Here is a 13910-nt window from a genome sequence, read left to right as displayed (position 1 = left end):
AATCTCACTACTTCCAATTAATTGGGGGAAAGGTGATGTGAATTCATACAACTCAATTACTCTTACAGATGTAAAGGATTTCTGGCCTGTACTAAGAAAATAAAAGTATTCCAGAATCAATTTTAATGAACACATTTGATTTATTTGTAATTGGCATATTGTTTTAAATATTTTAAGCTTCTGAATTACCTGAAATATGCATTTTAGAACACTTAACCAAGCCATCTGCAGTTTAGTTTGCATTCATAATGATCCCATGTCATAGGACCATTAGTCACAGAAGTAGAGGAGTAAATGTCCACTGATTTGTAGGAGTTCATAAATTTTGAATTGGTGGGATCTGAATCACACTAATTGTACTTGAGAATCTAATTGGCTTGAGTTGCAAAGACTTATGCTCTGATATTATTTAGATAGTAAAATCTTAGTTGAGAAAGGGTCTCTTCCACAGATTTGGGTAGATGACAGCCTCTTAGAAAATGGGTCGGACCATGGTCCTCAGTCAACTGACTACCTGATAGAATGTTTGCACTTTAGGATCTCCATTTTCTCTGTGCTCCTGAGGCAGCACACCTGATACGGTTTTATAGAGATGAATTCCAAGGAAAACACAACCTAGACTTTATTTAAAATTACCCTCAAGATCAATACATCTCACTGATGCCCAAAAATGCCATGTTCATAATCTGCTGTTGTGATATACAACTAGGAAAAGGTAAATGTCCTGTCAACCACAATCTCTCTTTATTATTTTTAAAGAGGGCTCGTTTCCATTATCAGAAGCAGATAAGGAATGCCAGCACCCATTTGTCATTCAAAACCAAGCACCTACTTAGCTGGGAAAGAATTAAGGCCATTAGGTGATGAATTTGTTTTTTTTAAATAATGGTAATAAAGTCACAATTCAAGGTCAACAAAAATTCAAATGTAGTTCCATTGGGTAGCTAATATTTTGGATAGAATGGGAAGACCATTTCCCAACATTACCTTTGGTTTTCCAATACTTATTTTTTGCAAAAATGGAGACAAGAAACAGAAACCTAACATTTTCTCTCACCTCAAAGAGTAATCAGTTTTTATATCACCAACCTAGAGATTTTCGTTTCAATTGGAGGGAGTCTTTTCCTACCCCAGTTTTTATGCGATTATATATAAAGGTCTGTGACATGTGAAGAATAGATGACGTGGCCAGGCGCAGTGGCTCATGCCTGTAATCTCAGCACTTTGGGAGGCCGAGGCGGGCGGATCACCTGAAGTCAGGAGTTCAAGATCAGCCTGACGAACATGGTGAAACCCTGTCTCCACTAAAAATACAAAAATTAGCAGGGCATGGTGGTATGTGCCAAAATCCCCCCTACTTGGGGGACTGAGGCAGGAGAATTGTTTGAACCCAGGAGGTGGAGGTTGCAGTGAGCTGAGATTGTGCCACTGCACTCCAGCCTGGGTGACAGAGTGAGACTCTGTCTCAAAAAAAAAAAAAAAAAAAGAAAAAGAAAAAATAGATGATGTAATGAGCAAGTGAGCTTGGGCAGCTGATCGCTGCCAACAATTCATCCAGGGTTTATTCTGCTCACAGGTCTCTGCGTAGGAAATGCCAAAAGGGCTACTCCCCAGTTAGTGTTTCCAGACCTGATAGATGTGAAGATTCCTTCTGCTTGAGTACACTCAGCCACCTCAAAATCAAAGTATGACCCAAATTAAACTCATTTGACCCCTTTACCAAAACTGCTTTTCCCTGTCTTTTCTATCCCTAAATGATTCTGCCATTTATTTCTTAGGTTGAGCCATAAGAAATTGCCTTTTTGTAGGTCATTAATGGTTGAATATTGGCAATTTCAAATGGATCAACCTTAACAGTTGTTCAGGTTAAAAAAAAACCTGGTAAAATCCTTTTCATGTCACTCCCCCTTCAACTCTTACAACGAGCCAATCATGAAGGTTGGTAAATTCTGTTTCAGGCAGGTCCATTATCCATCTCTAAGGCAACCATCAAAGCCCAAACCAAGTTAGTGAGCTGGCTTCACCAACCCTGTCCGCGCTGCCATAAACCAGAGTGTCTTCTTTAAAACACAGGTTAGAACATGCCACTTGCTGCAAAAAATCATCCAGTGGCTTCCCACTCCCCTTAAGAAAAAGACTGGGCTGAGTGCTGTGGCTCTCATCTGTAATTCCAGCACTGTGGGAGGTCAAGGTAGGAGGACTGCTTGAGCCCAGGAGTATGTGAGGAGTATGTGACCAGGTTGGCAACACAGCAAGACATCATCTCTACAAAAAATAAAAAAATTAGCTAGGCATGGTGGCTCACACCTGTAGTCCCAGCTACTTGTGAGGCTCGGGTGGGAGGATCACTTAAGCCCAGGAGTTGGAGGCTGCAGTGAGCCATGACTGCACCACTGCACTCCAGCAGGGGCGACAGAGAGTGACCTTATCTCTTTAAAAAAAAAAAAAAAAAAAAAGGTCAAAGACCAGACACTTCTAGATGGCTTGCTGAGCCTGCAAGCTCCAGTCTCTGCCGATTGCTTCACTCTCATCTCACTTTCTATTTTTTGGTTACTATGACCTTCTTTTATTTTCTTAAACATGGCCCTTCCCATCTTAGGGCCTTTGTATATACTGTTCCATCTGCCTGGACCCCTCTTTTCTCTCATTACCCCCAAGGCCCTTGTCACCTAGTAACCCTTACTTCTCCTTCACTCATGTCTGCATAAATGCCACTGCTGGGCAGGCATGGTGGCTCATGCCTGTAATCCTACTACTTTGGGAGGCCAAGGCGAGAGGATCACTTAAGCACAGGAGTTCAAGATCAGCCTGAGCAATATAGCGAGACCCCATCTCCACAAAAAAATATGCCACTGCCTCAGGAGAACCTTCTATGATCTCTCTCAGACCAGGATGGAACCCCATGTTACATACATCCATGAGATTATCTCTTCTTAGTACTGGTCATACTTCTAATTATTTGTTCAAGGCCCTACTAGACTCAAGCTTCAAGGAAACAGGACCATGGCTGTCTTATTACCATGTCATCATCACTGAGCCAGGGCCCAGCACCCTAGTGGGCACTCAAAAAATGTCTACTGAAGGCATGAATCCCTCATAAAAATTAAGGCAGCAACTGACAATTCAAAGTTGCCATCCCTGTGCAATATTATTCTCACTTTTGATATATCTTTTTTCTATTGAATATTTGTATTATTATTTGATTTTTAAAATTTTATTTCTTTATTTACTTTTTTGAGACACGGTCTCACTCTGTCACATAGGCTGGAGTGTGACGGTGCAATCATGGCTCACTGCAGCCTCAACCTCTTGAGCTCAGATGATCCTCCCACCTCAGCCTCCCAAGTAGCTGGGACTACAGGCATGCACCACCATGCCCAGGTAATTTTTTTTTTGAGATGGAGTTTCGCTCTTGTTGCCCAGGCTGGAGTGCAGTGGCGTGATCTTGGCTCACTGCAACCTCTGCCTCCTGGGTTCAAGCGATTTTCTTGCCTCAGCCTCCTGAGTAGCTGGGATTACAGGCATACACCACCAAGCCTGGCTAATTTTTGTATTTTTAGTAGAGACAGGGTTTCACTATGTTGGCCAGGCTGGTCTTGAACTCCTAACCTCAGGTGATTCACTCGCCTCAGCCTCCCAAAGTGCTGGGATTATAGGCGTAAGCCACCACACCCCGCCTAATTTTTGTATTTTTTGTAGAGATGGGATTTCGCCATGTTGCCCAGGCTGTTCTCAAACTCCTGTGCTCAAGTGATCTGCCTGCCTTGGCCTCCCCAGGTACTGGGATTATAGGTGTGAGCCGCCATGCCGGCCTCAAGATTTTAAAAAAGCAACCAAAAACATGCAATTTAAAAATTCATTAAACTAAAAGACTAAACCAAAATTCTGGACCCTTTTGGAATGATAGCCTAGCATGGCCATAACTAGTAGTTGTTATTGTTATAAGAGAAATAACAATAATCAAGGCTAATATTTATTGAGGGCCAGCTATGTGCCAAGCCTATGGATAAAACTGAAGTTAGTAAAGTTGGGGGATTTAACGAGGTTCACAGGGGCCAGTAAATAATGGAACCATAGTCACAAAGACCAATGATCCAAGAGAGGATTTGAATGCTCACAGTCCCTCAGTCTTTCGGTATGACAACCTCCAGAACACAGGGATCCTCTCTACATGCTGCAGACTTAGAGCATCAGCTCCAGAATCCAAGAGACACAGGTTTTCAGCTGTTAAGTTAAATGTTTCTACACACATCTCAGCTAATTTTACCTTATTTCCAAGAGCAAGCTACAACTTATTAAAAACAGGTGTTCCTACCGGAAGAAAGAGTCTCTGGGCAGCACAGGGTTTGAACAATTTCTTCCACTCCTGAGGGTTTCCAACAGAAAATGTGATGGGGTAGATTCTGTGCTCAAACTTCTTTGTATATGAGTCAGGCCACTGGCGTAACTGAAAAACATGGAAAGCAAGGGAAGGGTGATTAGGCCCTAGGAAATATGGAAAATGCCTGCAAAGCTTCTGGATGGTCAAATGGAAATTATTCAGGCAACTTACACAGAAAGTCTAACTTCATCACCACTATGAATGTTCACTAAATGAAAGAGTATTTGCTCCTACTAAAATTGCTAAGATTTTAAAAAATAACATTCACAGTTGGCAACAGTGTTGAGAAACTGCAGAGGGGAGTATAGATTTGAACAAACTTCCAAAAGGGCAACTTGGAAACTGGTAACAACACCCCAAAAGACAGAGGTACAAGGACATTCACCACAACCTAGTTTGTAATAACAAAACTTGAGAACTTTGCAGCTTGGAAGGAGGAAAAAAACCCAACAAACTTGGGAACAATCATAATGTCCAATAATAAGGAACTGGGACAATTAAGTACGACAGAACTATATAATAAAATAATGTACAGTTAGAGGGACCAGGGATGGTGGCTCATGCCTGTAATCCCAGCACTTTGGGAGGCTGAAGTGGGTGGATCTCTTCAGGTCAGAAGTTTGAGACCAGCCTGGCCAACACAGCAAAACCCCATCTCTACTAAAAAACACAAAAATTAGCTGGGCATGGTGGCACGTGCCTGTAGTCCCAGCTACTCGGGAGGCTGAGACAAGAGAATTGCTTTGAACCAGGGAGGCAGAGGTTGCAGTGAGATCGTGCCATGGTACTCCAGCCTGGGTGACAGAGCGAGACTGTGTCTCAAAAAAATAAAATTAAATTAAATTTAAAAAGAAAAATAGAATAATGTACAGTTAGAATAAAGTAGATGTCTTTTGTGTTATTTGTGGCAGGCTGGATTTGGCTTTTGTACTCCCATAGTTTGCTGACCTCAGTTCTATATCATTGTCAATAATGACTGCATTGTATTCTGTTATGTAGATATGTACTGACATGGAAAACAGTTATAACATATAGTTGGGTTTTGGAAAAAGCAAAGTGCAAAAAAACTATAATATATATATATATATTTTTATTTCTTCACTACTGTCTGAATGAATGGTTCTGTCTTATAGGAAAAAATATATGCATGAGGCCGGGCGTGGTGGCTCACACCTGTAATCTCAGCACTTTGGGAGGCCCAGGCAGGTGGATCACTTGAGGTCAGGAGTTTGAGACCAGCCTGGCCAACATGGCGAAACCCCGTCTCTACTAAAAATACAAAAATTAGCTGGCGTGGTGGTGGGCGCCTGTAATCCCAGCTACTTCAGGAGGCTGAGGCAGGAGAATCACTTGAATCCGGGAGGCAGAGGTGGAGGTTGCAGTGAGCTGAGATCATGCCACTGCACTCCAGTCTGAGGGACAGAGTGAGACTCTGACTAAAAAAAAAAAAATACATATATATATGCATGTACATTTTATATGTAAAGAAAAACCTAGATGGATATGCACCAAATTATTAAAAGTGGGCACTCTATAGCTGGTGATGGTGGTTTCATTTCCTCGGGCTACATTTCTATATTCTTTAGAATTTTTACAATGAGTATATATTACTTTCTTTGCATATATTAATTTTATAACAAAAATTTTAAAATACACTTTTAGATTTTAGAGCAGTTTAATGTTTACAGAAAGTCAGCCAGGTGTTAGTGGCTCACGCCTGTAATCCTAACACTTTGGGAGGCCAAGGCGGGAAGATTGCTTAAGCCCAGGAATTTGAGACCAGCCAGCGCAGTATAACAAGACCTGCCTCTTAAAAAAATTAAAAACAAGGCCAGGAGTGGTGGCTGACGCCTGTAATCTCATGACTTTGGGAGGCCAAGGCGGGCGGATCACCTGAAGTCAGGAGTTCAAGACCAGCCTGGCCAACATGGTGAAACCCTGTCTCTGCTAAAAATACAAAAATTAGCCAGGAGCGGTGAGGCACGCCTGTAGTCCCAGCTACTCAGGAGGCTGACGCAGGAGAATCACATCAACTCGGAAGGCGGAGGCTGCAGTGAGCCAAGATTGGACCACTGCACTCCAGCCTAGGTGACAGAGTGAGACTCTGTCTCAAAAAATAAAATAAATAAATAAATAAATAAATAAAGTAAAAACAAGAACAACAATGAAAACAAACAACAAAAAAGAAAAATTGAGCAGAAATCAGAGTTTCCAGATAGCCTCTCTCTTCTCCCTGCCCTACAGTTTCCCCTATTATTTATATCTTGCATTCATGTGGTATATTTGTTACAACTGATAAGTCAATATCAATATGCTATTACTAACTAAAGTCCACAGTTTACATTAGTGTTAATTCTTTCTGTTGTACACTCTTTCTATGGATTTTGGCAAATGCACATCATGTATCTATCATTACAGTATACAGAATAGTGTCACTACCGTAAAAATCCTCTCTGCTCCAACTTTTCAACATTCCTGCCTGCCCTCTCACCTGAACTTCTTTTTGTTTTTGAGACAGAGTCTCGCACTGTCATCCAGACTGGAGTGCAATGGCGCAATCTCAGCTCACTGCAACCGCCGTCTCCCACGTTCCAGCAATTCTCCTGCTTCAGCCTCCTGAGTAGCTGGAATTATAGGTGACGGCCACTACACCCAGTTACTTTTTGTATTTTTAGTAGTGATGGAGTTTCACCATGTTGGTCAGGCTGGTCTCAAACTCCCGACCTCAGGTGATCTACATGCCTTGGCCTCCCAAAGTGCTGGGATTACAGGCGTGAGCCACCGTGCCCAGCCCATTACTGATCTTTTTATAGTCTCTTCATGTTACCTTTTCCAGAATGTGATATAGTTAGAATTATATAGTACCTTGCCTTTTCAGACTGGCTTCTTTCATTTAGCAATATGCATTTAGGTCTCCTACATGTCTTTTTGTGGCTTGATAGCTCATTTTATTTTAATCATTTAATAATACTGTATGCTATGGTATGAATATATCACAGTTTGTTTATCCATTCACCTACTGAAGGATATCTTGGTTGCTTCCAGTTTTGGGAAACTGTGAATACAGCTGCTACAAACATCTGTGTACAGGTTTTTGTGTGGACATAAGTTTTCAACTCATTTGGGTAAATACTTAGGAGTTCAATTCCTGGATTGTATGGTAAGCCTATATTCAGCTTCCTAAGAAACTGCCAAACCGTCTTCCAAAGTGGCTGCATGATTTTGCATTCCTATCAGCAATGAATGAGAGTTCTTGTTGCTCCACATCCTCACCAGCATTTGGTGTTGTCAGGGTTCTAGATTTTAGCCATTCAAATAGGTGTGTAGTGGTGTTTCATTGTTATCTTAAGTTACAATGCTCTAATCACATATGACACTGAACATCTTTTCATATGCTTGTTTGCCATCTGTGTATCTTAATTTTTTTTTTCTTTTTGAGACAGAGCCTTGCTCTGTTGCCCAAGCTGGAGTGCAGTGGCATGATCTCAGCTCACTGCACTCTCTGCCTCCCGGGTTCAAGCAATTCTTGTGCCTCAGCCTACCCGAGTAGCCTCCCGAGTAGGCGCGCACTACTATGCCCAGCTAATTTTTTTGTATTTTCAGTAGAGATGGGGTTTCGCCATGTTTCCCAGGCTGGTCTTGAACTCCTGAGCTCAGGCAATCTGCCCGCCTCATCCTCCCAAAGTGCTAGGATTACACGCATGAGCCACCGCGGCTGGCCCTTCTCAATTTTTTTGACTTAATGCCTTCCCGTTGCTACAACAATTCTAAGAATTATTCCTAAGGAAAAATTTCAAAAATGGATACTTGTTTATTACAAGGTTGTTTGTTTTAGTGTTGTTTGTAACAATGAAAAACTAGAAACAATCTAAAGAAGAGTTTGGTTAAATAAGCTCCAGAGTCTATCTATATAACAGAATGCAATGTAGTCATTAGTGATAATGTCATAGAACTGGGGTCAGCAAATTATGGTAGTACCAGAGCCAAATCTAGCCTGCCACAAAGAGTACACAAGCCAAGAATGGTTTGGCATTCTAAAATAGTTTTAAAAAATCAAAACAAGAATAATATTTTCTGACAATTACATGAAATTCAAATCTCAGTGCCCATAAGTAAAATGTTACCAGAACACAGCCACACCCATTTGTTTATATATTGTTTGTGGCTGCTTCTACTCTAAATAGCACATTGAGTAGTTGGGATAGAGACCATACAGCCTGCAAAGCCTAAAATAGTTACTATTTGGCGTTTTCCAGGAAACATTGGTCAACTCACTTTAGAGGAAACTCAGTAATATAAGCATCAGTGATATAAAAGAGATCCCATTTCTGATGGTGATATGAAAAGAAAAGGAATGGAAATAAGTATTATATATATACACCAAAACTGTTCTCCCTGAGCATTAGTGTAATGGGCTTTTTTTCCATTTATTATTTATGAATTTACTGGTTTTTACAATGTACATATATTGTTTATATAACCATATACACTTTTTTTTTTTTTTTGAGATGGGGCCTCACTCTGTTGCCCCGGCTGGAGTACAGTGGCACGATCATGGCTCACTGCAGCCTTGACCTCCCTGGGCTCAGGTGATCCTCCCACCTCAGCCTCCCAAGTAGCTGGGACCACACGTGCATGCCATCATGCCTGGCTAATTTTTCTATTTTTTACTGAGACAAGGTTTTGCCATGTTGCCCAGGCTGGGATATAAACATTTTTTTGAAATACATGATTGGAAACACTTTAAAATTCTGAATGAGGAAAGGAGTGACAGACAAAGTATTTGACATTTGATATATGAAGGGTACTGACCAATTAGAACCCACACCAGGCATTACCTAGTATTTACCCAGTATAATTGCACAGATCCCATTAGAACTGACGCTAGGCATAAACTGTCAGTATGACAGTACTGACCAGTCAGAATGAACACTGGCACAAATACTGGGCACAAATACCAGTACAATTGTACCACCGCACAACAGCCCAAAATCAGCCCTCGAAAAAGTATGGGAAATTCACATGGTTCACGGGCTCCCTTAGCTCTTGGCATCCTCTAACAGTCTGAGAGGTTGGGGCTGCAGTGAGCTGTGATGGCACCACTGCCCTCCAACCTGGATGACAATGTGAGACCCTGTCTCAAAAAAACAAACACAAAGACAAAAAAATCCTTGCCACTCTGATTGTTAGCATCCTGTCTTCCGAAAGGTTTAACTACCTTTGTCAATCTAACCGCCCACCTCATCCTTTACCTCAGTAGGTAACTCCTCCTTTCTTGCAGGTTCATTCATTCTTTTCAAGTTATAAAAAATATTTTTGAGCATCTACAAATGTTATAGAACAGAAGACTTTTAGGATCTCAAATCCATTACATTACTTTCACAAGGGTTTGGCTGGTTTACAATAACACACTAGATACAATGAAGCTGTTAAAACTCAACTGTGGCTGGGCGAGGTGGCTCACATCTGTAATCCTAAAATTTGGGAGGCTGAGGTCAGGAGTTCGGGACCAGCCTGGCCAACATGGTGAAACCCCCGTCTCTACTAAAAAATACAAAATTAGCTGGGTGTGGTAGTGCACGCCTGTAATCCCAGCTACTGGGGGGCTGAGGCACAAGAAGCACTGGAACCCAGGAGGCGGAGGTTGCAGTGAGTGGAGATCACACCACTACACTCCAGCCTGGGCAACAGAGCGAGACTCTATCTCAAAAACAAAAATAAAAACAAAAACAAACAAACTCAGTTGCATCAGTCAGGATAAACTAGGGTTATCAAGAATTTATGGCCAGGTGTGGTGACTCATACCTATAAACTCAACACTTTGAGAGGTCAAGGTTGGAGGATCACTTGAGACTAGGAGTTCGGGACCAGCCTGGGCAATATAGCAAGACCCCATCCCTACCCCAACTCCCAGAAAAGTTTACTTTAAGGGGTTTTTCTTTTCTTTTCTTTTTTTCCTAAAGTTTGTTTCTTGCTCCTGCTACATCTTCAGATGGGCAAGGGGCTGTGCTCAGTATTCTCACTCAGGGGCCAAACTCATGGAGGCTCCATCTCAACTCACATCAGTGAACGCAGATGCAAGAGAAGGAAGTGTGGCAAAACACATACTAGATCTTAAGTTTCCACCAGGAAGTGACATATTTCATGTTAAAAGTGACGCTCATCACTGTCACCTACATTTCATTGGCCAAAGCAAATCACACAATCACATCCAACTTCAGAGGAGTCAGGGAGGTGCCAAATGACCATGCATCATCTAAAAGGATCATGGACCATGCATCTAATAATGACCACGAAGGTAAGACAACAAGGACCACACAGGGACAGTGAAGTGCAGCCCTTACCTTTCCCAAGGCCTCCATGGACATCCCTGAAACTGCTGGGCCAGCCTCAGCTTGTTCCTCTAGTAATGAGAAACCCAATACCTCTTTTTTTTTTTTTCAGACAGGGTCTCCCTCTGTCACCCAGGATGGAGTGCAGTGGCGCGATCTTGGCTCACTGCAACCTCTGCCTCCTAGGTTCAAGCAATTCTCCTGCCTCAGCCTCCTGAATAGCTAGGATTACAGGCGCATGCCACAACATGGGCTAATTTTTGTATTTTTAGTAGAGACGGGGGTTTCACCATGTTGGCCAGGCTGGTCTCAAACTCCCGACCTCAGGTGATCCGCCCGCCTTGGCCTCCGAAAGCGTTGGGATTACAGGCGTGAGCCACCCACGCCCAGCTCCCCCAATACCTTTAAAAAGGGCTCCTTGCATGGAATTAGAACCAGCTGCCTGAGACCTCCCCCACATCACCCCTCCTTTTGTCCTGCAGAGCAACACGGAAAAAATCTAATTCCGATTGTATACGTCTTTAAATTACTGAAGAAAACCTTATCATCTCTTTCTATGGGCTATTTTTCCTAAATCCCCCCCCGGCCAAAAAAAAAAAAAGGAAATGAGTAACGAAGAGGCATGGTCCCCGTCCTCTAAAAGCACGTGGTACTATTTAAAAGCAGCCCTTTGGTGCTTTTTTTTATTTCTTTAAAGGAAAAAAAACAACAACTCCTCACCATGTTTTAGTTACTTTGTGTTACTCTCAGGATGCTAGGTTGCACGCAATAAAACCAATTCAGGCTCTTTTTGAGATGGAGTCTCACTCTCTTGCCCAGGCTGGAGTGCAGTGGTGCCATCTTGGCTCATGCAACCTCCACTCCCGGGTTCAAGCGATTCTCATGCCTCAGCCTCCTAAGTAGCTGGGATTACAGGTGTGTGCCACCATGCCCAGCTAATTTTTGTATTTTTAGTAGAGACGGGCTCAAACTCCTGGCCTTAGCATGCCTTGGCCTCCCAAAGTGTTGGGATTACAGGTGTGAGCCACTGCGTCTGGCCCAATTCAGGCTCTTTAAGCCAAAAAGAATTTAATGAAAGGATGTTAGGTAGCTCAGAAGACCAGTGGGAGGGCTGGAGAACCAGACTCAGGGGTCATGCCCTGATCCAGCTTGAGCCAGACCCAGGCTCTATGGCGTCGGTATCCTTTCAATCTGTTAGAGCCTACCGCAAGCCAGTCTGGTAAGGAAACCCCAGCTACTGTCACCACAAGTGCCACAGTTTGCCCCACTGACTCCAGGCACTGAAAGCTCCGATGACAATTCTTCCCATGGCAGCTCTCTTCTCGCCACCCCCTCACACACACGCACATGTGCACACACATGCGCATATACATGCGCACGCATGCGTGCGCGCGCGCACACACACACACACACACATATATAAATATATGTATAAAAACATACACATATATACTGGCCGCCCCTACCACCAGAATGGATTGGTAGCCTCCTTATTTGTGTGTCCCACTACTTCCTGATTCTGAGTTGGGCAGTAGCACAGTTTAGCCGAATCTCAACCACATGCCTGATCCCGAGCTGCCGGAAAAGCCTAGGAAACCAACTGGCTGGCATCTCCCACTTCTCTGTTGGGAGATGACGAAAATAAATGAAACTTTAAAATATGAAGTATCTACCATGTAGACGGCAAATACCACCAGACATCCTGTACATATGCAACTTTAAAAAGTCTAATTAAATACAGAAAAACTCGCCCATACTGTAGCCTTCGGAGGAATCATGACGGTACTGGCATTTTGTTTTGTTTTCACCCTGAGGTAAAAAATATGTGGCCCTGAGCTTCCCAGAAGTTATCCCAAAAAAAACTCTGGGTTGCCCACAATGCCCTGGAGAAGGGTGACAGAGCCCACCCCTTCAGCATGTGCCAGTGGCTTGGCAGGAACCAAAACGGCTGTTCTATTTCTTTAGACCTAACGAAGTGCCCAAAATATAGGAGATGTTCCAGAGAATCTTTGTGGGATTAAAAAAAAAAATTCTTTATCTGATTTGGCCTCACCACCATAAGCAGGGTATCATTTGCCCCATGACACAGATGACAAACTGAGGCTGAGGAAATTCTATGGCTTACATAAGGGCAAAGGTGGTATGCAGCTAAACTGGCAACATAATCCCTGCATGGACAAGAAAGTGATGGTAGTATACACCCTGCCTAGTTTTTCTAAAAATTATTTTTATTTATTTATTTTTTGAGACAGAGTCTTGCTCTGTCACCCAGGCTGCAGTACAGTGGCGTAATCTTGGCTCACTGCAACCTCCACCTCCCAGATTCAAGTGATTCTCATGTGTCAGACTCCCGAGTAGCTGAGACTACAGGCACATGCCACCACGCCTGGCTAATTTTTGTATTTTTAGTAGAGACGGGTTTTGCCATGTTGGCCAGGCTGGTCTCGAACTCCAGACCTCAGGTGATCCACTGGCCTTGGCCTCCCAAAGTGCTGGGATTACAGGCGTGAGCCATCATGCCCATCCTCTGCCTAGTTTTTAACACCCTGTCATAATTTCCTTCATTAGATGAGCTTCACTGGTTTAATAAAAACCTGAGGAAATGAACCATCAAAGGGATAAAGTCATCAGGAAAATTCAACACCTAGCACAACTTCACAAGTATCTGCAATAATTTTCCCATATAATTTAGCTCTTAATTTATAATGTTCCAGTTCCTACAGCTCATAAAAAATTACCCCAAAACTTAGTGGTATAAAACAATCATTTATTATGCTTACAGATTTCACGGATCGGGAATTCAGACAAGGCAGAGGAGGGGACAGGTTGACTCTGCTCCACAGTGTCTGGGGCCTCAGCTGGAAGCCTTGAAGGCTGGCAGCTGGAATCTTCTGAAAGCTTATTCACTCACATGTCTAGACGTTGGGGCTGGCTGTTGGCTGGAGGCCTCAGTTCTTTTCAGGGGCAGGCATCCTCACAAAGAGCCAGGCAGAAGCTGTATCCTTTTTTTGTCACATAGCATTACACTTGGCATAATGTATTTCATACATACATACGTGTTTGTGTATGTATATGTGTATGTACATGTGTATGTACATATATATGTAATATATTAACTGTTGCCTTATAACCAATTACCTCAAAACTTAGTAACGTACAATCACAAACAGGCAAGGCATGGTGGCATGTGCCTATAA

The 13910-nt window shown here is 42.7% G+C and overlaps 1 protein-coding gene across 4 annotated transcripts in view; it reads right to left on the bottom strand.

Annotated features, from left to right (window-relative positions):
* The window catches only part of GXYLT2 (glucoside xylosyltransferase 2), a 91832-nt gene that overhangs the window by 53608 nt on the left and 24314 nt on the right, over positions 1-13910 (bottom strand). For 3 of the 4 annotated variants that reach the window (XM_031009171.3, XM_055382992.2, XM_055382991.2), the window contains exon 3: positions 4316-4447. The exons of the other annotated variant lie outside the window; for it this stretch is intronic. In XM_031009171.3, the coding sequence (XP_030865031.3) occupies positions 4316-4447 (132 nt within the window). The remainder of the gene's footprint in view (positions 1-4315; positions 4448-13910) is intronic. 4 annotated transcript variants of the gene reach the window in all.

Source organism: Gorilla gorilla, chromosome 2 (assembly GCF_029281585.2).
Source record: "Gorilla gorilla gorilla isolate KB3781 chromosome 2, NHGRI_mGorGor1-v2.1_pri, whole genome shotgun sequence".
In the NCBI taxonomy this organism is placed as follows: domain Eukaryota; kingdom Metazoa; phylum Chordata; class Mammalia; order Primates; family Hominidae; genus Gorilla; species Gorilla gorilla.
The sequence above is the reverse complement of the archived record's forward strand: the minus strand, read 5'-3'. Positions and strand labels throughout refer to the sequence as shown.